Source organism: Phyllobates terribilis, unplaced genomic scaffold (assembly GCF_046119375.1).
Source record: "Phyllobates terribilis strain yellow unplaced genomic scaffold, ASM4611937v1 Scaffold_8__6_contigs__length_399053987, whole genome shotgun sequence".
NCBI classification, from domain to species: domain Eukaryota; kingdom Metazoa; phylum Chordata; class Amphibia; order Anura; family Dendrobatidae; genus Phyllobates; species Phyllobates terribilis.
This window is the reverse complement of record NW_027362768.1, coordinates 266,422,686-266,449,802: the sequence shown is the minus strand read 5'-3', so window position 1 is coordinate 266,449,802 and position 27,117 is coordinate 266,422,686. Positions and strand designations below refer to the sequence as shown.

The following is a 27,117-nucleotide window of genomic DNA, read 5'->3' as shown; positions in this document are numbered from 1 at the left end:
TTGTCATAAAAGAGAGCACTAAATAACAGGGTTCATATCTCTGGAACTGTTTGGTGAATTTAAAAAAGCTGAATACTGAGGGGAGCAGCGTGAATAACATAAGCACAAGAACTGGCCACTTTTAACTTGGTGACAGGTCCTCTTTAAAGGGAATCTGTCAGCAGGTATTCGCTATGAAATCTGAGGGCAGCATCAGGTAGTGTCACGCAAAATGTGGGAAAGACTTAGTGCAACACAAAGGGAAGAGGGGAAGGGAGCCCAGACTCTAGGGAAATAGGGAAAGGGGGGGAGTGGAGACCTCCTAGCTTGATCTAGCGTCACCCTGTCTCCCCTAACATCCCTGTATTGGCTCTTCACCAATCGCCGCACGCGTGCCTTGCCCTGTCTTTCCATGGCGTATGGCTAAGGCTAGGGAAGGGAGGAGATGAACACTAGTCGATCTCCACTAAACACTATAGACAACAGGGATAGACAAACGGGGGGGGGGGGGGGATTGCTTAGCTTTAGGCGGCTCCAGTCAAATGCGCACCCGGCCTCAAGCTCCAGAGAGGATGAAGTACTGCTCTTGCTAAAGCTTTCACAAGTAGTAATGAATATTACCGGCACCTCCATCTGAAACACAGCAGGTATTTATACACCCAGGCAGGGTCTTAATTAGCCAGAGGGAGGTAGCAGCTGGGTCCTAGAGACAGCCTCTAAGAAGATGTCTGTAATGCCAAACGCAGAGATCTCCTGCAACCAACTGCAGGTAGACTGTCTGTCACCTCTGACACACCCATGATAGGTAGAGACTGAGACACAGGTTTCACGGATGTGTGCCTTATTAGGCTGTGTGCTGTTGTTTCAATACAATGAATGTTTTATCACCAAGAGATTATCACTGCCTGGACTACAGCTGAAGTGAGGCCTGGTCCAACCACACCACCAGCACTGATTAGCAGCTCACTGTCAATAGACAATGTACATAGAGAGCCTGATGTGGGTGGGGTTAGTTTTCTGAGCTCTGCTACATGTAAAAACTATGATTGTGTCACAACTGTTGCACCCAGTAAACTAAGTGATACATCACTGGAATCAGGGTCTTCGCCCCTACATTATGCTGCTCTCAGGTGAGGTAGCAAAAACCTGGTGAAAGATTCCCTTTAAGAAGTACATAGGTTGGTTCATAACTGTATATCAGCCAATAGCAGAGTAGCAGCCAAGGGGAGAGGGATGAAGAGGGCAGGTGTTCTGAAATGACCGGTGCTGGCAGTGAGGATACAGGAACAGTTTTAGGGTTTGTTACACTCTGGAAAACAATACACTGGCTGCTACTGAGGAGCTCACAAGCTGAGCCAGCATTGGTATAAAGTTTTTTTTATTTAACAAGAAACTTTTTTCTGTGCTTAGATGGAACAGAACATATGAAACGACACAGAATTTTAGACATGTGGCTAGCAATTTAACCTCTTCCACACCATAACATTAAAATACATTGTTGGCTGAAGCTGGGAAGACATTAACTTTCTTCCATACGTTTGTGCTCAGTTGGAGCTTTTGTCTGAAGCCAGAAAACCGGCATAGTCACAATGCTCAATGGCCCTGAATACATTAGACAGTTGTATAGTTTCCATCATATAGACTAATTTTCCTTCCATAAATGTATGTTACAGATGTGACAAATAAAAGACCATACATTCAGACTTATCATATGTACAAAACACGATCCAGATGGAAAAAAAGGATGTGTGATATTTGGATTACAAATGTAAGAGATCCAACAAAATGGCCAGTGATAGTTTTATTTTTCAATTACTTGGAAACTAATTCAGATTGTTTCCTTACCTGCCTGGAAAGGAGCCGGCCATCCTTATACTGAACAGTCCCGTTCTCAGCAAATACATAATCAAATTTGTGAATTACTAAATGGGAAGACACAAGATACAGATGATAGACGACCTGAGTAATGGAGGAGGAGGCAGCATGTACACAGATATGTGGGGAATACAATGTGCTTACAGCCTTATTCCATGAGCAGCGACTAGGCTACACTCACATTCACACAAGGCATGCCACCTGAATACTTCAGATGTATATATGGAGGCATATCCATAGACTAAAATGCACAAGTAAAAAAAATGTTGTTTTGACTAAATGTTGTCCTGTTTACATTGTATCACATTTTTTGTCTATTATTCTCAATGGAAGACACCTTAAAACGTAAAGCAATACGTTTCAGATCAACTAAAAGGTAAGTGGATGTAATGCATTTGATGAGAAAGAAAGATTTTCATCCTCTTAAAGAGAATCACCAGGTTTTGTTGCTATCCCATCTGAGAGCAGCATGGTGTAGAGGCAGAGACCTGATTTCAGTGATGTATCACTTACTGGGCTGCTTGCTGCAGTTTTCATAAAATCCCTGTTTTATCTGCTAGAGATCTACCAGTTCTCTGAATGCTGAGCTCTGTATAACCCCGACCACACCACTGATTGGCAGCTTTCTGTATACTGTGCATAGGCAGAATGGTGGGGGTGGGGTTATACAGAGCTAATGAATATGGAGGATTACATGGCAGCAGGTTTACTAGTCCTCTGGTGATAACTTCCTGACTATAAAACAGTGATTTATCGAAACAACAGCAAGCAGCTCAGTAAGTGATACATAGCTGGAATCAGGGTCTCTGTCCCTACATTATTCTGCTCCCAGATGGTGACAGATTCCCTTTAAAAACAACCTCTGCACATTCCCAGAGGGAAGGCCCTGAAATTCAAGGAGATGGGGTGTCTAAAACAGTAAAAAGTAGCTGTAAAAACTCTTTTTTTACAATATATACAGACATAGATGGACATATACATTAAATGACAGTCAAAATTCAGTCACACATGGGCCAACATACGGTACACATACATTTTTACTGTATACATCAGGCGCGTGCACCATACATCTGCAGATGTGTAAATGTGAACCTAGCCTTACAGTGGACATATAGAGAACGACCATTTTTTCTTCATTCTCTTATATTCATTCATTCTCTTACACTATCTTGTATCTTGTGAATAACAGACAGAATTATACCCAAGAGCTGCATTCACAATTCTATTGGGGGTTACAGTATTAATAACCTTGTTGACAGACTCTTCTACTGTAACTCAGGGGTTTTCCAGATAGGGGGCCTTCCTCCAGAAAAGCAGATAGAGGGATTGCTGGGTGGGCCGGGGCAAACCCAGCGTACCTGGTACACATTGGTACTAATGAAAACGTCAGAGGGAGATGGAAGCTCCTTAAGGTATATGCATGCACCCAACGTTTTTTTTAGGTGTCCAAAAATGTCTTTTATTCAAGAGGAAGAAGTATCTCTTTTTAAGCATTTTTTTGGGTCATTTGCAGATTGTTTTTTCTCTGTTTTTGATCGCCAGCAGTTTTTTTTAGCGTCTTCCCAGTTTTTTGGGGTCTACTTTTTTAACCGTTTTTCCATATCTTTAATTCAGCAATGAAGAAACCACAGAGGTCTTTCTGATGCAGCAATGCTCCAGCCACCTACAGTAAGTGCTGCAGCGATCCTGCCGCTGGTGGACAGTACGCCTCCTGTAGTACAAAATACTTCGGCTTTCACTTAGAAATGCAGCCTAGACTCAACTTCTATTATGGAATTAGAAAGCAAACAAGATTTTAGGATGTATAAGAGGAGAGATAAAATCCCGCGATCCCAACGTTTGTTACCCCTTTATTAATCACTGGTGAGGCCACATCTGGAATATGGGATCCAGCTTTGGGCTCCACATTTTAAAAAGGATATTCAGAAGTTAGAGTCAGTTCAAAGGCGGCAACTCGACACTTTCCGGTCTTGACACTTTGATGTCTTCTTTGGTCTACCAGTATGTTTGCCTTTAACAACCTTCCCATGTTGTTTGTATTTGGTCCAGATTTTAGACACAGCTGACTGAACAACCAACATCTTTTGCAACATTGCGTGATGATTTACCTTCTTTTAAGAGTTTGATAATCCTCTCCTTTGTTTCAATTGACATCTCTCGTGTTGGAGCCATGATTCATGTCAGTCCACTTGGTGCAATAGCTCTCCAAGGTGTGATCACTCCTTTTTAGATGCAGACTAACGAGCAGATCTAATTTGATGCAGGTGTTAGTTTTGGAAATGAAAATTTACAGGGTGATTCCATAATTTTCTCCTCGGAATTGAGTGATTCCATAATTTTTTCCCTCTGCTTTGTCTGAAAAAAATTACCCTTACTGAGTACCACATTTTTCATCTTTATTTCTTTTAGTGTTTCTTAAAGCCCTAAAGTTGCCATTTGAAATGACTTTAGTTTTGTGCCATGTCTGTGATCTGCTTTTTTTCAACAACATTAAACAACTGAATGAACATCCTCCGAGCCCGGTGATTCCATAATTTTTGCCACGGGTTGTATATCCTTGTGCCTTGTTGGTGCTGCCTTTCTGCATTGTTTCGTTTATTATAAGAACATATACAAAGGGTATATTCACATGCAGCTGATTTGTTGCAGAAATTTTTGAAACTGTAAAATTCATTCTATACATCTGAGTGGTGTTGTGTCCGGATGATTGTTAATGGACTTCTGCCTGCAAGCCCCATTCAGATCAACGAGGATCCAGGCACAGCAGAAATTCTTGCAACAGATCTGCTGTTGTAATCATGTAGCGTGGCTCGGGGCAGTAGCCATGGCCGAGGTACTCGTCTCTTACGCCCTGGCATGTTACATGAAGTTGGGGGTCCTGGCTAAGTGTGTGGATTTGTGCTATAGGGGCGCTACACGCTTGCAGGCCTCATGTAACCAATGACTGGTTGGCCGGGAACAGATGTTGAGGACTTCAATGATGGAGACCACCAGTCAAAAATAAACTTTTTACTTAACAATAACTTTGTGAGCATTATGCACAATAGGCAGCGGGTACACAACTTTATGAACGTTTCCTTCACAATACGGCGCATTTTCCACACGCGGTTTCAATTCCTTCCTCTTTAATCGTCTGTCTTCTATCTTCACTGCTCCTTTCTACTTCACCACAGCCAAACTCAGTACTACAATCCAGTTAGCAAGAGTCCTATTCTCAACCCGTTGTTCCATGTCTTCTTTCCTCTCAAGGGAATTATATTGCCAGTATGGCAGGTACTCATCTTCTTTGTTCCTGAGGCTCTGTAACTCCTTCCTGGGCACTCTCTTCGTCTCACTTACTCTGTTCCGTCTTGACCTGCTACCTCTTGGAGTTATGAACTCTGGCCCATCCTGCTAGGTGTCCTCTCCCTGGATTTGTCTCCAATTGAACATTCTGCCTTTTGGTCACTTCTGTCCTACTTTCCGCTAGGATCTCGCTATCTTTTGTCTCGGTCTCCACACACATTATGGACACCCACGTCATGCGGCACTGCTCACATCAGATCTTAGGTCTTCTCTCTATGCACACTGGGCCCTATGTAATGTTTAGACAGGAAACTGTCTCTTCACCTCAGCCCCTCCCACTATGGGCTAGTCCCAAACATTAATTCTAACTCTCACTACCGTCGGGCAACACACAATACACAATATTAATGCATGTCACAATTCACTTTACACAATTTAACATACATTATAATACACTTATTCTTCAAGGGGGAATGTGGGCAGTATGTCCATCTCCTTACGATCACACATAACTAGTCTAGTCCATTTGTATACATGATGTCTATATGACTTTATATGACTATATGGCTTTATGACTAAAGTCTAAATCTGATTCAACAATCGTGTTTTCATATTACCTTCATCTCCGTCTCCAAGCTGTTCTGCAATCTTTGAATAATCGGATCCACCCACCACACCAATCTTTACCCTTTGCCGGAGCTTCTGTAAAAACAGGTCCACCTCAGGGTGTACTTTCTGTTAGAGAAAAGAAATCAAATATTTTGTAAGTGTAGTTAAAGGGGTTGTGCACTACTGAAGACTACCCCCCAATGTATCCCCCTGGGGCCCCTAAGACTTTTTGTAAATATCTTCCGTTGCAGATACTGCCTGTGAGCGGCGCTATCACTGGCCGCTCACAGGTATCACGTGACCCCCGGCTGCAGCTGGCTTTGACATCCACTGATGTCATGACAAGTGCTGGCAGCAGCCGGGGGTCTTTGTCTTCCTGGTTCCACCGGTGGCTGCTGGGTTGTGGGCGGGGTTACCCCGTGCGTCACACCTGGCATCCACCGCGTGCTCTGCCTCTCCCCATTCATTGGGAAAGCGCGAGGTGGATGCTGGGTGTGACGCGGGGGGTAACACCACCCACAACCTAACAGCCACCGCGGGGACCCCAACGCTGAGTCATGCCTAACTTGTCATGACGTCAGCGCGGGGTCACGTGATGCCTGTGAGCGGCCATCGATAGCGCCGCTCACAGGCATTATCTGCAACGTAAGGTAATTACAAAAAGTCTTAGGGGCCCTGGGAGGATACATTGGGGGAATAATATAAAGTAGTGCACAACTTCTTTAATTATCCCAAAAGAGCAGATGCAAATATGGATTCAATTTTAGAGTATTTTTTTTCTTTCTGGTGCAGATGATTATTCAATATTTTTTCCTGGTATATAATTTTTTGTAATTTTGTATAAATAAGAAAGCCATGAAGCTTTGAAGTGCTTTTCCATGATCAGCTTTTGTGTCCCCAAACGCCACGGTTTGGGCACCATTTATCACTTGTCAGGTTGCCTTTAAGATACGTTCCCACGATGAGTATTTGCTAAGTTTTTGATGTTGCAGATTTTCTGCTTTCTTTTTTTCATGCGTTTTTATCGCGTTTTTGATGCTGTGGCGTTTGTCTCTTTTTGTCATGTCTTGTTTTGAATAAAGCTGGTTTGTTTTTGATACTTCCTGGTATTTGGCTTTGAATATACTTTATTGATATAGTCACGTGCAAATTAGATGTGTTATTAGTGCCTTTCTGTATCTGCGTTTTTTTACCTTCAGGTTTTCCACATCTCATGCAAGTCTATGGGTAAAATCTGGACATAAAACTCATTGTACCCGTAAGTGAAATTGATATGTTGCTGATTTCAAACACGCGCCGAAGATCACTTTATGTCACATAAAAAAAAAAAAGCACATTGGGCATGAGATTTCTATAAATCACATCCACTTTGCTGGAAATGTAAGCTGCAGCGTTTTTTTGCTCAGTGAAAATGCAGTGTCAAAAGCTTACAAAAAATCAGCCAGGAAGTTAAAGCTTGGGCGGAAATGGGTCTTCCAAATGGACAATGACCCGAAGCATACTGCCAAAATGGTAACAAAGTGGCTTAAGGGTAACAAAGTCAATGTTTTGGGGTAGCCATCACAAAGCCCTGATCTCAATCCTATTGAAAATTTATGGGTAAAGCTGAAAAGGCAGGTGTGAGCAAGGCGACCTACAAACCTGGATGAGTTACACCAGTTTTGTCAGGAGGAATGGGCCCAAATTCCGACCAACTATTGTGAGAAGCTTCTGGAAGGATATCCCAAACGTTTAACCCAAGTCATTCAGTTTAAGGGCAATGGTACCAAATACTAATGAAATGTAAGTAAACTTTTGACTTTGCAGTAAGGAATAAAAATGCCTTAAAACATTCTCTCTCTCTCATTATTCTGGCATTTGGAAATATTAAAAATTATGGTAATCCTAATCCTGACCTAAAATGGGAAAGGCTTATTCTGATTTCATGTCAGATATTGAGAAAAACATGCATATGTGTCTTTTCGTATAGTGTACGTAAACTTCTGGTTTCAACTGTGTGTATACAGAGGGATATAGAAATAAGGGCTCAGACCGATGTGCGTTAATAAAATCGGTCCAATGTTATTCCTGAAAAGTCAGACGAGTGTCATGTGAGTACAATGTAATTTTTCTCACCTAGCATCCATATGACATCCATATGCAATCCGTATGCAATGCGATTTTAACATTAACTTTCACATAGAGTAATTCTCTATGTCATTTAAAGATAGTTTTCAAAGTAAAAAATCTTCAATACATAGATAGTTATAGATAGATAGATAGAAATATATGACAGATATATAATCATTGCTTTGCGTGTGTAGCTTACTGTACATGTATTTACGTAATAAGTAAATAAAAAAAATGACTTCAGGTCCCCCATAATTTCTATTAACCAGCCAACAGCTGTGGGCTGATGTTTATAGCCAGGGAAGGGGGTAATACATATGGAGCTTCCCAGGCTATTAATATCAGCTCACAGCTGTATGCTTAGCCTTTAATAGTTATTAAAATGGGGGAGAACTTTTTCATGGCGCTAGCACTGATGTCAGTGAGGTGAAGGGAGTTCATTGGCTATGAACTCCACTCACCTTATTCACATCACCTCAAGGCACTGATGCTGCGCTATCACGTGCAGCTCAATGTCTCTTATGGAAGCCAGGCTGAACAGTCGCATCATGCCACCATTCAGCAAGGCATCTAGATATAGCAGAGCTAGACTAGTCGCAGAACAAATGGATTATCTTCTCGTTTCCACAGGTGAGGAATATGGTGTTCTTTTATTTTATATTTTACAATAATAAATGGGGAAAAGAGGGATGGGGAGTATTTATTTCAAATAAAGGAGTCTGTGTCTTTCCTTCAATTGAAGGACTTTATTCTGGATGTGTATTTTTTACAATATAACTATGGGGTTAGTAATGGGGGTGTCTTATAACCCCAATACTATTACCTCACTTGCCACTGCACCAGGGTAAGAGCTGAGGCTAAGTGCCAGAATTGGTGCATCTTATTGATGCGCCATTTCTGGGGCAGCTGAGCGCTGATGTTCTTAGTCTGGGAGGGGTTAAAATCCATGGCCCCTGCTAGCCTATGAATATCAGCCCACAGCTGTCTGCTTAGACTTTGCTGGTTATTAATTACATAATTTTTTGGGGGGGATCCCCCATTTTAATAACAAATAAAGGCTAAGTGTACAGCTGTGAGTGGATATTAATAGCCAGGAAAGCTCCATGTTTATTACCCCCTTCCCAGGCTATAAAAACATCAGCCCACAGCTGTCGGCTTTCCCTCAGCTGGTTAACAAAATTGTGGGGGATCCTACGCCATTTTTATTCTTTCATTTATTGAATTATTAGCTAAATACATTAAACTACACACGCACTGCACTAATTATATAGGTCACTGGCATCTTTCTATTTATTCTATGTATATATTCTATCTATTCTATTGTGACGAGTCACACTGTGATGTTACTGTACTCGGCTGATGAAATTTTGGGTTTTCTAGGAGATGTGTGAGTAAAAATCGGATGGCAAATGCATGGTCCGTGTGCCATACGATTTTTTTCTCGCACCCATTGACTTGCATTGGCAAGTCTCGTCCGATATATGCGGACACTCGCAGCAAGTTGTGATTTTTTTTCTCAGTCCGATAGTAGTTGAGGAAAAAATTGCAGATGAACATAGATTCATTGACTAACTTTAGTCAGAGTGCAATCCGATTTTTTATTGGATTGCATTCGTACGTTTTTCACACAGATGAGTATGAGCCCTAATACTGAACAGTTTAAGACAATTTTATACCCTTGTATGGATCACCTAGAGTCTATCACACTATTACACAAATATAAAAAAATATAGAGTATACCAGTGTACACAGACTGAACGAAGTCCAAAAAGACACTCGTTATACCCCTGTTGGGTTAATGGTGCACTTTAAATGAGTTCATCATATATGCCTGGAGCTTTTTTTTGCACATATGTCAAATGAAGGAATCAAGCATAATGTGAAGACAGCCTTGAAGAGCAGGATTAGAAAAACAAGGCTGCCTTATTCCAAAAACAGCAACCCACTTGTCCACAGACTGAGCAAACAGTAATTAGGGATCTAAAGTATTTAGATGTGTGCCTGTGGGGCTTGGAGTCATGGGGACTCAGCCTTGCAGCATGGGTGCTGTGAGGCACCCGGTCGCCCACCCTGCTGGTGCACTGTCGCCGTGGTAGTGATTGGTGCACAGCGCCGCACCTTTAAGGCTATAAAAAGGGACCCACTGAGAGGTTCACCGTGACATGGCAGTGGACTTCATACAGTCTGATCAGAATATTAATCTAGGAACCTCATGTTCAGTTATTTTAAATTTTGCCTAGTGGCATTAGAACAATGTGTGATTTTTGGATGTGTGGTCAATGACTTTTTCCTAATTAGAGTTCCAATGTCAATGCTCTCTGCCCATTATTTCTAGATTCTTTATATTCTTTGTTTAAAAAGCCCCAAAACAAACTTTCATATGAAGTTTTGCTTATAATCATTGCTCAGTATAAGCCTGGCCATCCTTCTTGTGACAAACAGAAAGGATGCAGTTTTGGTGTTGATTGCATCTTTTACGCCTGCTGCTAACAACATATGTGACAGGAGAACAAAATATTTCATGAAGGATCGTTCATATGAAACTGCACCTCGCGATCATTGTTAAATGACTGATCGGCTTCCAATATGGATGATTGGTGCTCACTGTGGCCAGTTTATCTGCCAGTATAAAATGACCATTAGGGCAGGTGCAGACAACGTTATTTTCTCTCATCAGAGGGAATCGGGCCAATTATGCAAATAAAACTCTGATCAGTGTCAGCTCAGTGCGATCCAATTCTCTTGGATGAGAGAAGATGAAGAAAAAAACTTCTCTGAATTCTCCATTCTGTGAGGTTGAGGAAATCGCACTCTGATGGTTTCCACAGACTCATTGACTTGCAAGGCCAAGTGTGATTCGAATATTGGATCAAACTAGGGCATGTACAGATTTTTTCCTCGGACATGTGCACGGCCCCATAGACTAACATTGGATTGTGCGATGTTTTATCAGATCGCACTCGGACTGAACTCGTCTGCCTCTGCTCTTAGTTGATATAATTTGGCAGACTTGTTTGGCTAAAAACTATCCTCCAAAGTTGCTGGCGCGCCATCTTCTTTTTAAACAATGTCCACTTTATTTCAGAAGATCATTAGAAGACCACAGATATATAGACATTTGATGGTTTGGAATTAAAGTTCTTTATTCATAAGTGTCTGAAGTATGTGCCACTTCACCATTAAATTCTCCGCTATAACGAGGCATGTCGTTCATAAAATATTCATGTGCAGTTATATGGAAACATTTTCAATGTCAACATATTTTGTAAGTGTTATTAAAAAGTTTTTACGTCTAGTTCTTATAGACTTCTGTATGTACAGTGAACAAATCATGGAGTAAGTATGTGAACACACCATGACCAGGTTACATGGTGAGTAACAAAAACAAAGTAATGAACAGTCCAAAGGTCGGACAGAGGGAGCACAACAGAGCGCTGACAGCAACGTGTCACTTTACAGATCAAAGAAAATGTAACTTTTTTACTGTGTTGTTGTTATTGGTTGTAGTACGCGATAGTTGCACAATACCCGCCAATGGCGCACGTGTCCCAGCTAATGTCAGTAGACATGACGTCACTTGCCCCACTTTCTTCTTGACGTGGAAGTGATCGGTACAGACTAAGCTTTAAGTCCAACATTGATTATGATTTTTTTCTTACTTCTTAGATTCTAAAATCTGGCTATTCTTTCTTAAGTTTATTTTTCCTTAGGCAGGATAAATGAACAGTTCCTGTTCATTAGGCAACAGATTGGATAAAATTGCAAAAAAAGTGCATTGCTTATGCAAACAATTTTGATATGAAAAAAAAATACAACCACAGATTGCACAAGAAGACAGAAAGAACGAAATAGTAATTTCAAATGAATACACAGGGGGAAGGCTCATTTCACACTTTTTCTGGGCAATCAAGGCTGCATCTGCCATGATGAATTTCTTGCCTTAGGCCCCAGCCCCACTATCAGCATTCGGTCAGTATTTTTTCTCAGGAGTGGGAGCCAAAACCAGGTGAGGAACAATCAGAGAAAAGGTATAATAGAAACAAGTCACCAATTCTGCATTTATCACCCACTCCTGGTTTTGGCTCCCACTCCTGAGGAAAAACACTGACCAAATACTGATAGTGGGGCCGTGGCCTTAGGTAGCAATCTGGAGTCCCAGTAATGGGTTGGCACCAGCAGTACCGACCTGGAACAGCAGAGCTGGCGAGCCGCTGCGCAGGCTTTGCGGAGCACAACATAGCTCTGCCTCTCTCCCTCTTTAGAGTATCCTTGGTCCTGAAAGAGGCAAAGATCATTGGACAGTAAAAAAGAGGGTGAATCAAGAGAGAACTGGGTAAAGGAATAAGCCGGTGAGTGCAGGAGAGAGAGTACTTCTTTACTCCTTTGGTAGCAGTCCCACAGAAAGAGTAAGCAGGGAAGTATTACAATGTGACTAAGTGATGTTATTAGGGGTTTAGGTGATGTTTGTAATCAGCGATATGTATAATTTTGACATCATATATCCAGTGACTAAGATATGCAAAATATGAAATGTCTGCTGCATGTGTCTAATGTGTGAGTGGTGTGTGTGTCTGATATGTGAGCAGTATGTGTCTGATATGTGAGCAGTATGTGTCTAATGTATGTGCAGTGCATGTGTCTGATATGTGAGTAGTATATGTCTAGTGTATGTGCAGTACATGTGTCTGAAATGTGAGTAGTATGCGTCTAATGTATGTGCATTGCATGTGTCTGGTATGTGAGCAGTATGTGTCTAATGTATGTGCAGTGCATGTGTCTGAAATGTGAGTAGTATGCGTCTAATGTATGTGCAGTGCATGGGTCTGAAATGTGAGTAGTATGTGTCTAATGTATGTGCATTGCATGTGTCTGAAATGTGAGTAGTATGTGTCTGATATGTGAGCAGTATATGTCTAATGTATGTGCAGTGCATGTGTCTGATATGTGAGCAGTATATGTCTAATGTATGTGCAGTGCGTGGGTCTGATATGTGAGTAGTATATGTCTAATATATGAGCAGTATATGTCTAATGTATGTGCAGTGTATGTGTCTGATATGTGAGCAGTATGTGTCTGATATATGAGCAGTATATGTCTAATGTATGTGCAGTGTATGTGTCTGATATGTGAGCAGTATGTGTCTGATATATGAGCAGTATATGTCTAATGTATGTGCAGTGCATGTGTCTGATATGTAAGCAGTATATGTCTAATATATGAGCAATGCATGTGTCTGATATGTGAGCAGTATATGTCTAATGTATGTGCAGTGCATGTGTCTGGTATGTGAGCAGTATATGTCTAATGTATGTGCAGTGCATGGGTCTGATATGTGAGCAGTATATGTCTAATGTATGTGCAGTGTATGTGTCTGATATGTGAGCAGTATGTGTCTAATGTATGTGCATTGCATGTGTCTGGTATGCGAGCAGTATATGTCTAATGTATGTGCAGTGCATGTGTCTGATATGTGAGCAGTATGTGTCTGATATGTGAGCAGTATATGTCTAATGTATGTGCAGTGCATGTGTCTGATATGTGAGCAGTATATGTCTAATGTATGTGCAGTACATGTGTCTGATATGTGAGCAGTATGTGTCTGATATATGAGCAGTATATGTCTAATGTATGTGCAGTGTATGTGTCTGATTTGTGAGCAGTATATGTCTAATGTATGTGCAGTACATGTGTCTGATATGTGAGCAGTATGTGTCTGATATGTGAGCAGTATATGTGTAATGTATGTGACGCGCCCCTGGGCCTGCTGTGTCGCGCAGCGTCTCGCGCACGGGGGCTTACCCGGAACCGGATCAGATGAGGGTTGTAGTCTCCGAGTGGCGGGGACCCGGTCCGTGCCCAGGGGGTCAGACTCAGTGTGTGGCAGTCTTGATAGATGTTATTTGAGTGTCGACTACGCCACCCGTTGATTTGCAGCTATGGAGCTGCCGCTGCAGGGCAGACCGCTGAGGCCGGTGTAGAATTGTGCAGCGTGATAGTATAACCCCCAACGGGAGGGGTATGGCCTCAGGGCAGCCGACGTGGAAGATGGGGGTAGCAGTAACCACTCAGAGACGGTGCGGTGTAATTCAGGGTCTTTACTGGTAACAACGATAGACCCTCCCGGAGTACTTGCTAGCGAATGGGGCCTGGTCAGTCCTTGAGCAGATGGGATCTCCCCTGGCCAGGCGGAGTTGTAGGCCTCCCAAACTGACTGTACTCTTCTGGCTACCTTGCTAGAAGCGGATATAAGTAGCCCACGTCCCTGAGTGTACCGTGTGGTGCTCACCCGTATGGCCGGTGACTCGGGGCCTTCTATTGGCTTCCGCTCCACGATGGCGGTGCTGGTCCCACACGTGTGACCGTGCCTTCGGGTTTCTGGGCCTGAGGACCTGAAATCCCCTGCCGGTCGGCTTCTGCTGCTGGGTAAGAGTTAGTCCCCACAGCCTCGGACGCCGGGTCCGGTAAGAAAGCTTCTCAGTCAGGGCGAGCTCTGCAGCTGCCAGCCCCTGACTCGTAGTAGTATTGCTCCCACTGAGCTCCAGCTGTTTCTTCCTATGACTGTCTCTTGTCTCTACTCTCCTTGACTCCTAACCCTGCTTCAGCCCCGGGTTTATATAGGGGAAGTTCTTCCCCTCCCAAGACTGGGCAGGAGGTGTGGCATGCACAGGATCCCTGACCAAAGGACCTCCCACCTGCTCTCAGACATAACATCTCTATCACTGTGGCAACCAGACCCCTGGGGTGTCACATTCCCCCCTAGTGAAATTTAGTACTCCGGGACTAAACATATTTTAGAAAAACATAACAAGATAAAAACAATAATAATACAATAAGAAAAACATATAAAGATGGTTACGGCATGTCCGTAACCGGGTGCAGTCTTTGAAGAAAAGCAAGGTGTCCATTTCACCAAAACAGGGAGACGTAACCAGGTAGGGGTTTGTCCTACCCCGAGTCCTTAACAGTCTTTAGTCCGTCCTGGGTTACGCTCCAACTATGTACAAGGATTCCCGGTAAATCCACCAAGGACTCCTACAAATAACTAGAAACACAAAATTATACACAAGCAACAATACACAGGTAAACATAAATAAAATAATTTATACACTTCAAATCCTCCACCCTGCGGGTAACTGGCCTCTAGTGGCCCTAGTGGACCTACGGAGCTGACTGCCTAGCCCTGAACTACAGGGTGTAGGAGCTGTCAAGGGTAAACTGGGCAGCTGTCTACCGGCTCTTTGGCTCACTAGGGATATGGCAGGCTCACTGCAAGCAGAGGGTTGATCCTCCTGGTCTGCGGGTGTGGGGTCTTCTGCCTCCTGGACCGGCTGTTCTTCCAGCTCTACCTGTTCCTCCATAGGTGCTTGGGATGCTGGTTGGAGGAAGGTGAGTACGGGTACCACAACTGCACCATTGACTTGAGTCCAAGACCGAGGGAAGTCCCCGAGCACAGTACTAACCATATCTTCCCTTTCCTCTACGGGTCGATGGTCTTCTTGTTCCTCTTCAGGGTTCCTCAGTTGTTCGGGACACTTCTTCAGGTGGTCCCGGGATACAATAGCTGTGGTTTCCCCTCCGTCTTTACTGATGGTACAAACCTTCGGGTTCTCGTGGCTTGAGGGCAGTACGGTGTACGGGTCCTTTTCCCACTGGTCGTCCAACTTGTGGAGCCGTCTCTTCCTCTTCAAGACCTGCTCTCCGGGTACCAGGGGAACAGCGGGAGCATACTGGTTGTAAGTTTTCTCTTGTCTTTCCCTAGCCTGAGAGAGACTTCGCTCCACGCTCTCCTGTACTCTCCGGTACTGCTGCTGCCTCTCCGTGTCCCAGTCTGTTTCTGGTGAAGTGTCCTCGGGTGTCAGGACTCCCATTTCCAGGTCAACAGGTAACTTACCAGGTCTTGCCCTCATTAGGTAAGCCGGGGTACAGTTGGTGGAACCTACCGGGATGTGGTTGTATAGGTCCACCAGATCGGGCAACTTCTCAGGCCACAGACTGCGTTCTTCCAGGGGCAACGTTTTTAAAAGATCCATTACCACCTGGTTCATTTTCTCACAAAGTCCATTAGTTTGCGGATGGTAGGGTGTCGTCCTTATCTTCCGGCAGCCATACAGATTGCAGAATTCCTGGAAGACCTCCGCTTCAAAGGCAGGTCCCTGGTCCATCAGCACTTGGTCCGGGTACCCGTGTGGACGGCAAAAGTGCTGCTGGAAGGCTCTAGCTGCTGTTTGAGCCGTTAAGTCCTTGACGGGGACGACAACCAAGAACCGGGAGTAATGATCCACGATGGTTAACGCGTAGACGTAGCCACTTCTGCTTGGGGTCAGTTTTACATGATCCAAGGCTACCAGTTCCAACGGTTGCCGGGTGACGATGGACTGCAGGGAAGTTTTCTGGCTGGCACGGTCCTTCCTTCTCAGGTTGCACGGGCCACAGTCTCTGCACCACTTCTCAATGGTTCCCCTCATGCCTACCCAGTGGAATTGCTCGCGCAGCAGGAACTCCAGCTTCTTCCACCCGAAGTGTCCAGCTCCGTCGTGGTATGCCTTCATCACCATGGCTGCGTCTCTTCGTGGCACCACTACTTGCCAGAGTAGTTCATGCGTCCGGGAGTTAACCATTCTGCGGCACAACTTCCCCTTGTAAAGGAACAGTCGACTCTTCTCTGTCCATAGTTGTTTGGCTTCCTCCGGAGCGTCTGGTTCAAGGCAAGCCTCCGGGCGAGTCAGCATCTCCTTCACCAGTCGGACGGCAGGGTCGCTGTCTTGCGTTTCCGCCCAGTTGTAGTGAGGTAAGGGGTTCAACGTAGCAGCCTGCTTACTCCTTACCCGGTGGGAATACTGGATAGTCCCATGACGGTGGAACGCAGGGAGTTCAACTTCTTCCAGTCCCTCCGGATCTTCTCCTTCGTCCGGCAGGTTGGGCATCCTGGACAGGGCATCCGCGTTGGTATTGGAGCGTCCGGCCCGGTATTTGATTGTGAACTCGTAGTTGGACAGACGGGCCATCCACCTCTGCTCCAGGGCACCGAGTCTTGCCGTGTCCAGGTGTGTCAACGGGTTGTTATCCGTGTACACGGTGAACCGGGAAGAAGCGAGGTAATGCTTAAAGCGCTCGGTGACTGCCCATACTACGGCCAGGAACTCTAGCTTAAATGAGCTGTAATTCTCGGGGTTCCTTTCGGTGGGTCGCAGTTTTCGGCTGGCGTAGGCGATTACTCGTTCCTTCCCCTGCTGGATCTGGGACAGTACGGCTCCTAGCCCGATGTTACTGGCGTCGGTGTAGAGGATAAAGGGCTGGCTATAATCCGGGTACGCCAGGATTTCGTCCCCCGTGAGGGCCATCTTCAGCTGGCGGAAGGACTCTTCTTCCAACTCCTCCCATTTGAAGGGCGGCTTCTGGTTCTTGGCCTTCCGGGACTGGCCTATCAGGAGGTCCTGCATAGGTGCTGCCTTTTTGGTGAAACCGGGAATAAACCTTCGGTAGTAGCCTACCAACCCGAGGAACTGCCGCACTTCTTTTACGCTGGAGGGGCTTGGCCATTCCTTAATTGCGGTGATCTTATCAGGGTCGGGAGCCACTCCGTCAGCGCTCACCACGTGTCCCAGGTACTGCACCTTTGGTTTCAGGAGGTGACACTTGGAGGGTTTCACCTTTAGGCCGTAACTCGCCAGAGCTTCGAACACTTCCGCCAGGTGTTTCAGGTGGTCCTCATACGTCTTGGAATATACGATGACATCGTCCAGGTACAACAAGACCGTCTCAAAGTTTCTGTGGCCCAGACAACACTCCATTAGTCGTTGGAAGGTTCCTGGTGCGTTGCAGAGTCCGAACGGCATGCAGGTGAACTCGCTAAGTCCCATCGGGGTGGTGAATGCGGTCTTCTCCCGGTCCGCCTCTGCTACAGGAACCTGCCAGTACCCGCTAGTGAGATCCAAGGTAGAGAAGAAGTTAGCAGATCTTAAAGCAGCCAATGACTCCTCTATCCTTGGTAAGGGGTACGCATCCTTGTGTGTGATACGGTTGATTTTCCGGTAATCTACACACATCCTCATGGTGTTGTCTTTTTTTCTGACTAAGACTAGTGGAGCTGCCCAGGGGCTACAGCTATCCCTGATCACCCCAGCCTCCTTCATGTCTCTAAGCATCCCCTTGGCGTGTTGGTAGTGGGCAGGGGGTACGGGTCGATACCTCTCTTTTATAGGAGGATGGTCTCCCGTGGGGATGTGGTGTTCTACCCCCTTGACTCGCCCGAAGTCTAACGGGTGTTTACTGAACACTCTCTCGTACTCCTGAACCACCCGATAGACTCCTTGTTTCTGGTGTGAGGGAGTGGAGTCAGTACCCAGATGTAGTTGCTGACACCAGTCCTCCATGTTTTTCTTAGAGCCGTTACCTTCCTCCGGGTGAGATGGAGGCAAGGGTTCCACAGATTGTATAGAATTTTGGTTAATGGTATATAATTTGGCTAGCGTGGCATACCGGGGCAGGTACACTTCCCTCTCCCCGATATTTATTATGCGAACGGGCACCCTCCCATGGCGTACATCAACCACCCCCCGTGCTGTCAAAATGGTGGGCCTACTGTCTGAGTAAACTGGTTCTACCATTGCCTGGTAATCCCTACCTCTCAGACCAATAGCTGCCCGGCACCAAATCATCATTGCACTTTTTGGGGGCATGGCAATAGGAAAAGGGTCACACATTCTTACGCTACCAATCTCACCGCCGGAGAGTTCCACCTGTTGCCGTCGCATCAGTGCCCGGATCTCTTTCTGGAGCACCCGCTGCTCGCCGGAGCTGGCGTTCTTGGCAACCTGCTGTAAAAGGAAAATCACCTCTGCAAGACAATTTTCAATTACATTAGTTCCTAGAGTTATTTTTGGGTGACTCTCATGTTTGTCAATATCTACAATGATCAGTCCCTGTGCTGCCAGTTCGACTCTACCGATTTTGATGGTCACCTCTTTAAATCCGATCTGTGGCACGGGCTGGCCATTGCTGGCGATGATACTCAAGTCGTCCTCAGGGTAGCGGGTAATATCCGAGTCATTCCAGTACTGCTTAAAGAGCACGTACGGGATGGTGGTGACCTGCGACCCGGTGTCCAGTAGGGCACTCATGGGAATGCCATCCAGTACCACCGGCAAGACTGGACGTCCTCCCACATATCTGTCGCGCCAGTTCAATGGGCCTGGTGATCTTTTTCCTGGGGGTTGGCCCTCTACCCCAGGTTGTGCCCGTTTAAAGAACAGTACCTTGCCATATGTCCGGGTTGATTGCAGCGGCGGCAGATGGGTCGTCCGTCCTCGCTGTATCGGTCACTGGGTCTTCCTCTGGCCGGTGGGGTCCTCCTTGGTCGACGCCACGGGATGTCCTCCGGTCTGGATGCCAGCTGGATCTTCCCTGGGGTGGAAACCTGTAAAGACTGCACAGTTCGGGTTAGCGCAGCAACGCTCTTAGCTAGCTCTTGGACCTGATGGTGTAGGTCTGGAGCCGGGTCATTGTCCAAAGCCTGCGCATCAGCTCCCACAGGCCCTGCCGACAAGGGTGCCGCCTCCTGGTGGTAAGTAATAGCTGGGCGCCTGTGGGTCATAACGCCACCCGGTGCCGGTTCTCGGAGCACCCGGATGGCTCTGTCCTTGAACTGTGCAAAGCCCAGATGGGGATCCTGTAAGGCCATCGCCCGCAACTGGGTTCGGTGGGCATTACAATACAGTCCCTCTATAAATTGTTCAGTCAACAGCCTGTCCTCGTTTCCCACTCCATCAGGGTCGGTCTGCTTAATGGCCCTCAGGGCCTCTTGTAGGTTTAGTGCATAGTCCCTTATACTCTCATGCGCTCGCTGCTTGCACCCGTAGAATCTAAGCTTAATCTCGGCTGAGGTGCGGGTATCAAAGGTATCCTTCAGCCTGGTTAGTATCCCTGCGACAGTCTTCCTCCCAGGTGGCCAGGATTTTACTTCCCTTTTAGCTGCCCCGGTTAGTTGGGCCACCAGGATGCTCACTTTTTGCTCTTCTGTGAGGGGGTACACCTGGAAGAGGCTATCCAGCTTTTCTCTAAAGTCATGCAGGGTATGTGACTCCCCTGAGTACTGGGGTAGCCAAGCTGCTCCCGGGATATAGGGCATGGTGAAGGGCATAACTGCAGCAGCGGTGGCGCTGGCGGGGGTTGAGGCAGTGAAGCTCTCCTCCGTATCCGACATCTTCCTCCCCCCTAGTGGACCGTGGCCTACCTTGCGATGATCCTGTTCCGTAGGCCGCGGCTCCGCAGTAGATCGTCAGGGTTGAGGACCTTCCGTCGCGCTCCGGTGACGTCGGCGTCTGCTGGGCTCCTTCCAGGACCTTACGCAACGTCCGGACGTGAGGCGGGGCTTCAGTTCTCGCGCGCTTTCGAAGTCCACGCCCCTCTTCTTCCCGCGTGGCGTCCTCAAGATGGCGTCCAACGGCGGGAAAACTCCACGGATGGCGGGAAGAAGGCCGAAGATGGCGCCGGATGGCGGGAAAACTTCGCGGATGGCGGGAAGAAGGCAGAAGATGGCGCCGGATGGCGGGAAACCTCACCACTGGTAAGTTTGAACAGTCTTTGCTTTTCAGGCACGCAGTACCCGGTGGTTGCGGGCACGAAATCCTGCCGACTACGCCAAAGTTGACGCGCCCCTGGGCCTGCTGTGTCGCGCAGCGTCTCGCGCACGGGGGCTTACCCGGAACCGGATCAGATGAGGGTTGTAGTCTCCGAGTGGCGGGGACCCGGTCCGTGCCCAGGGGGTCAGACTCAGTGTGTGGCAGTCTTGATAGATGTTATTTGAGTGTCGACTACGCCACCCGTTGATTTGCAGCTATGGAGCTGCCGCTGCAGGGCAGACCGCTGAGGCCGGTGTAGAATTGTGCAGCGTGATAGTATAACCCCCAACGGGAGGGGTATGGCCTCAGGGCAGCCGACGTGGAAGATGGGGGTAGCAGGAACCACTCAGAGACGGTGCGGTGTAATTCAGGGTCTTTACTGGTAACAACGATAGACCCTCCCGGAGTACTTGCTAGCGAACGGGGCCTGGTCAGTCCTTGAGCAGATGGGATCTCCCCTGGCCAGGCGGAGTTGTAGGCCTCCCAAACTGACTGTACTCTTCTGGCTACCTTGCTAGAAGCGGATATAAGTAGCCCACGTCCCTGAGTGTACCGTGTGGTGCTCACCCGTATGGCCGGTGACTCGGGGCCTTCTATTGGCTTCCGCTCCACGATGGCGGTGCTGGTCCCACACGTGTGACCGTGCCTTCGGGTTTCTGGGCCTGAGGACCTGAAATCCCCTGCCGGTCGGCTTCTGCTGCTGGGTAAGAGTTAGTCCCCACAGCCTCGGATGCCGGGTCCGGTAAGAAAGCTTCTCAGTCAGGGCGAGCTCTGCAGCTGCCAGCCCCTGACTCGTAGTAGTATTGCTCCCACTGAGCTCCAGCTGTTTCTTCCTATGACTGTCTCTTGTCTCTACTCTCCTTGACTCCTAACCCTGCTTCAGCCCCGGGTTTATATAGGGGAAGTTCTTCCCCTCCCAAGACTGGGCAGGAGGTGTGGCATGCACAGGATCCCTGACCAAAGGACCTCCCACCTGCTCTCAGACATAACATCTCTATCACTGTGGCAACCAGACCCCTGGGGTGTCACATATGTGCAGTGCATGTGTCTGATATGTGAGTAGTATGTGTCTGATATGTGAGCAGTATATGTGTAATGTATATGCAGTACATGTGTCTGATATGTGAGCAGTATGTGTCTGATATGTGAGCAGTATATGTGTAATGTATGTGCATTGCATGTGTCTGGTATGTGAGTAGTATGTGTCTGATATGTGAGCAGTATATGTGTAATGTATGTGCAGTACATGTGTCTGATATGTGAGTAGTATGTGTCTGATATGTGAGCAGTATATGTGTAATGTATGTGCAGTGCATGTGTCTGATATGTGAGTAGTATGTGTCTGATATGTGAGTAGTATGTGTCTAATGTATGTGCAGTGCATGTGTCTGGTATGTGAGCAGTATATGTCTAATGTATGTGCAGTACATGGGTCTGATATGTGAGCAGTATGTGTCTAATGTATGTGCAGTGCATGTGTCTGATATGTGAGTAGTATGTGTCTGATATATGAGCAGTATATGTCTAATGTATGTGCAGTGCATGTGTCTGATATGTGAGCAGTATATATCTAATGTATGTGCAGTGCATGGGTCTGATATGTAAGTAGTATATGTCTAATATTTGAGCAGTGCATGTGTCTGATATGTGAGCAGTATGTGTCTGATATGTGAGCAGTATATGTCTAATGTATGTGCAGTGTATGTGTCTGATATGTGAACAGTATGTGTCTGATATGTGAGCAGTATGTGTCTAATGTATGTGCATTGCATGTGTCTGGTATGTGAGCAGTATATGTCTAATGTATGTGCAGTGCATGTGTCTGATATGTGAGCAGTATGTCTCTGATATGTGAGCAGTATATGTCTAATGTATGTGCAGTGTATGTGTCTGATATGTGAGCAGTATGTGTCTAATGTATGTGCATTGCATGTGTCTGGTATGCGAGCAGTATATGTCTAATGTATGTGCAGTGCATGTGTCTGATATGTGAGCAGTATGTGTCTGATATGTGAGCAGTATATGTCTAATGTATGTGCAGTGTATGTGTCTGATATGTGAGCAGTATGTGTCTAATGTATGTGCATTGCATGTGTCTGGTATGTGAGCAGTATATGTCTAATGTATGTGTCTGATATGTGAGCAGTATATGTGTAATGTATGTGCAGTGCATGTGTCTGATATGTGAGCAGTATGTGTCTGATATGTGAGCAGTATATGTCTAATGTATGTGCAGTGCATGTGTCTGATATGTGAGCAGTATGTGTCTGATATGTGAGCAGTATATGTCTAATGTATGTGCAGTACATGTGTCTGATATGTGAGCAGTATGTGTCTGATATATGAGCAGTATATGTCTAATGTATGTGCAGTGTATGTGTCTGATTTGTGAGCAGTATATGTCTAATGTATGTGCAGTACATGTGTCTGATATGTGAGCAGTATGTGAGCAGTATATGTGTAATGTATGTGCAGTGCATGTGTCTGATATGTGAGTAGTATGTGTCTGATATGTGAGCAGTATATGTGTAATGTATGTGCAGTACATGTGTCTGATATGTGAGCAGTATGTGTCTGATATGTGAGCAGTATATGTGTAATGTATGTGCAGTGTATGTGTCTGATATGTGAGCAGTATGTGTCTGATATGTGAGTAGTATGTGTCTAATGTATGTGCAGTGCATGTGTCTGGTATGTGAGCAGTATATGTCTAATGTATGTGCAGTACATGGGTCTGATATGTGAGCAGTATGTGTCTAATGTATGTGCAGTGCATGTGTCTGATATGTGAGTAGTATGTGTCTGATATATGAGCAGTATATGTCTAATGTATGTGCAGTGCATGTGTCTGATATGTGAGCAGTATATATCTAATGTATGTGCAGTGCATGGGTCTGATATGTAAGTAGTATATGTCTAATATTTAAGCAGTGTATGTGTCTGATATGTGAGCAGTATGTGTCTGATATGTGAGCAGTATATGTCTAATGTATGTGCAGTGTATGTGTCTGATATGTGAGCAGTATGTGTCTAATGTATGTGCATTGCATGTGTCTGGTATGTGAGCAGTATATGTCTAATATATGAGCAGTGCATGTGTCTGATATGTGAGTAGTATGTGTCTGATATGTGAGCAGTATATGTCTAATGTTTGTGCAGTGTATGTGTCTGATATGTGAGCAGTATGTGTCTAATGTATGTGCATTGCATGTGTCTGGTATGTGAGCAGTATATGTCTAATGTATGTGCAGTGCATGTGTCTGATATGTGAGCAGTATGTGTCTGATATGTGAGCAGTATATGTCTAATGTATGTGCAGTGTATGTGTCTGATATGTGAGCAGTATGTGTCTAATGTATGTGCATTGCATGTGTCTGGTATGCGAGCAGTATATGTCTAATGTATGTGCAGTGCATGTGTCTGATATGTGAGCAGTATGTGTCTGATATGTGAGCAGTATATGTCTAATGTATGTGCAGTGTATGTGTCTGATATGTGAGCAGTATGTGTCTAATGTATGTGCATTGCATGTGTCTGGTATGCGAGCAGTATATGTCTAATGTATGTGTCTGATATGTGAGCAGTATATGTGTAATGTATGTGCAGTGCATGTGTCTGATATGTGAGCAGTATGTGTCTGATATGTGAGCAGTATATGTCTAATGTATGTGCAGTGCATGTGTCTGATATGTGAGCAGTATGTTTCTGATATGTGAGCAGTATATGTCTAATATATGAGCAGTGCATGTGTCTGATATGTGAGTAGTATGTGTCTGATATGTGAGCAGTATATGTCTAATGTTTGTGCAGTGTATGTGTCTGATATGTGAGCAGTATGTGTCTAATGTATGTGCATTGCATGTGTCTGGTATGTGAGCAGTATATGTCTAATGTATGTGCAGTGCATGTGTCTGATATGTGAGCAGTATGTGTCTGATATGTGAGCAGTATATGTCTAATGTATGTGCAGTGTATGTGTCTGATATGTGAGCAGTATGTGTCTAATGTATGTGCATTGCATGTGTCTGGTATGCGAGCAGTATATGTCTAATGTATGTGCAGTGCATGTGTCTGATATGTGAGCAGTATGTGTCTGATATGTGAGCAGTATATGTCTAATGTATGTGCAGTGTATGTGTCTGATATGTGAGCAGTATGTGTCTAATGTATGTGCATTGCATGTGTCTGGTATGCGAGCAGTATATGTCTAATGTATGTGTCTGATATGTGAGCAGTATATGTGTAATGTATGTGCAGTACATGTGTCTGATATGTGAGCAGTATGTGTCTGATATATGAGCAGTATATGTCTAATGTATGTGCAGCGTATGTGTCTGATTTGTGAGCAGTATATGTCTAATGTATGTGCAGTACATGTGTCTGATATGTGAGTAGTATGTGTCTGATATGTGAGCAGTATATGTGTAATGTATGTGCAGTACATGTGTCTGATATGTGAGCAGTATGTGTCTGATATGTGAGCAGTATACAGTCATATGAAAAAGTTTGGGCACCCCTATTAATCTTAAGCTTAATGTTTTATAAAAATTGGTGTTTTTGCAACAGCTATTTCAGTTTGATATATGTAATAACTGTTGGACACAGTAATGTTTCTGCCTTGAAATGAGGTTTATTGTGCTAACAGAAAATGTGCAATCTGCATTCAAACAAAATTTGACCGGTGCATAAGTATGGGCACCCTTATCATTTTCTTGTTTTAAATACTCCTGCCTACTTTTTACTGACTTACTAAAGCACTTTTTTTGGTTTTGTAACCTCATTGAGCTTTGAACTTTATAGCCAGGTGTATGCAATCATGAGAAAAACTACTTAAAGTGGCCACTTGCAAGTTGTTCTCCTGTTTGAATCTCCTCTGAAGAGTGGCATCATGGGCTCCTCAAAACAACTGTCAAATGATCTGAAAACAAAGATTATTCAACATAGTTGTTCAGGGGAAGGATACAAAAAGCTGTCTCAGAGATTTAACCTGTCAGTTTCCACTGTGAGGAACATAGTAAGGAAATGGAAGAACATAGGGACAGTTCTTGTTAAGGCCAGAAGTGTCAGGACAAGAAAAACATCAGAAAGGTAGAGAAGAAGAATGGTGAGATCAGTCAAGGACAATCCTCAGACCACCTCCAGAGAGCTGCAGCATCAACTTGCTGCAGATGGTGTCACTGTGCATCGGTCAACTATACAACGCACTTTGCACAAGGAGAAGCTGTATGGGAGAGTGATGCGAAAGAAGCCGTTTCTGCAAGTACGCACAAACAGAGTCGGCTGAGGTATGCAAAAGCACATTTGAAGAAGCCTATTTCTTTTTGGAAGAAGGTCCTGTGGACTGATGAAACCAAGATTGAGTTGTTTGGTCATACAAAAAGGCGTTATGCATGGCGGCAAAAAAACACAGCATTCCAAGAAAAACACTTGCTACCCACAGTAAAATTTGGTGGAGGTTCCATCATGCTTTGGGGCTGTGTGGTCAATGCCGGCACTGGGAATCTTGTTAAAGTTGAGGGACGCATGGATTCCACTCAGTATCAGCAGATTCTTGGCAATAGTGTTCAAGAATCAGTGATAAAGTTGAAGTTACGCAGTGGATGGATCTTTCAGCAAGACAATGATCCAAAACACCGCTCCAAATCTACTCAGGCATTCATGCAGAGGAACAATTACAATGTTCTGGAATGGCCATCCCAGTCCCCAGACCTGAATATCATTGAACATCTGTGGGATCATTTGAAGAGGCTGTCCATGCTCGGCGACCATCAAACTTAACTGAACTGGAATTGTTTTGTAAAGAGGAATGGTCAAAAATACCTTCATCCAGGATCCAGGAACTCATTAAAAGCTACAGGAAGCGACTAGAGGCTGTTATTTTTGCAAAAGGAGGATCTACTAAATATTAATGTCACTTTTCTGGTGAGGTGCCCATACTTATGCACCTGTCAAATTTTGTTTGAATGCAGATTGCACATTTTCTGTTAGTACAATAAACCTCATTTCAAGGCAGAAACATTACTGTATCCAACAGTTATTACATATATCAAACTGAAATAGCTGTTGCAAAAACACCAATTTTTATAAAACATTAAGCTTAAGATTAATAGGGGTGCCCAAACTTTTTCATATGACTGTATGTGTAATGTATGTGCAGTGTATGTGTCTGATATGTGAGCAGTATGTGTCTGATATGTGAGCAGTATATGTGTAATGTATGTGCAGTACATGTGTCTGATATGTGAGCAGTATGTGTCTGATATGTGAGCAGTATATGTGTGATGTATGTGCAGTGCATGTGTCTGATATGTGAGTAGTATGTGTCTGATATGTGAGTAGTATGTGTCTAATGTATGTGCAGTGCATGTGTCTGGTATGTGAGCAGTATATGTCTAATGTATGTGCAGTGCATGGGTCTGATATGTGAGCAGTATATGTCTAATGTATGTGCATTGCATGTGTCTGGTATGCGAGCAGTATATGTCTAATGTATGTGCAGTGCATGTGTCTGATATGTGAGCAGTATGTGTCTGATATGTGAGCAGTATATGTCTAATGTATGTGCAGTGCATGTGTCTGATATGTGAGCAGTATGTGTCTGATATGTGAGCAGTATATGTCTAATGTATGTGCAGTACAT

At 44.9% G+C, this 27,117-nt stretch overlaps 1 protein-coding gene across 1 annotated transcript in view; it reads right to left on the bottom strand.

The window, feature by feature from the left end:
* The window catches only part of PMM1 (phosphomannomutase 1), a 68,310-nt gene that overhangs the window by 27,566 nt on the left and 13,627 nt on the right, over positions 1-27,117 (bottom strand). The window contains exons 2-3 of the mRNA XM_073644219.1: positions 5,757-5,874; positions 1,825-1,901 (exon numbers count right to left, since the gene is read on the bottom strand). Of these exons, the coding sequence (XP_073500320.1) occupies positions 1,825-1,901; positions 5,757-5,874 (195 nt within the window). The remainder of the gene's footprint in view (positions 1-1,824; positions 1,902-5,756; positions 5,875-27,117) is intronic.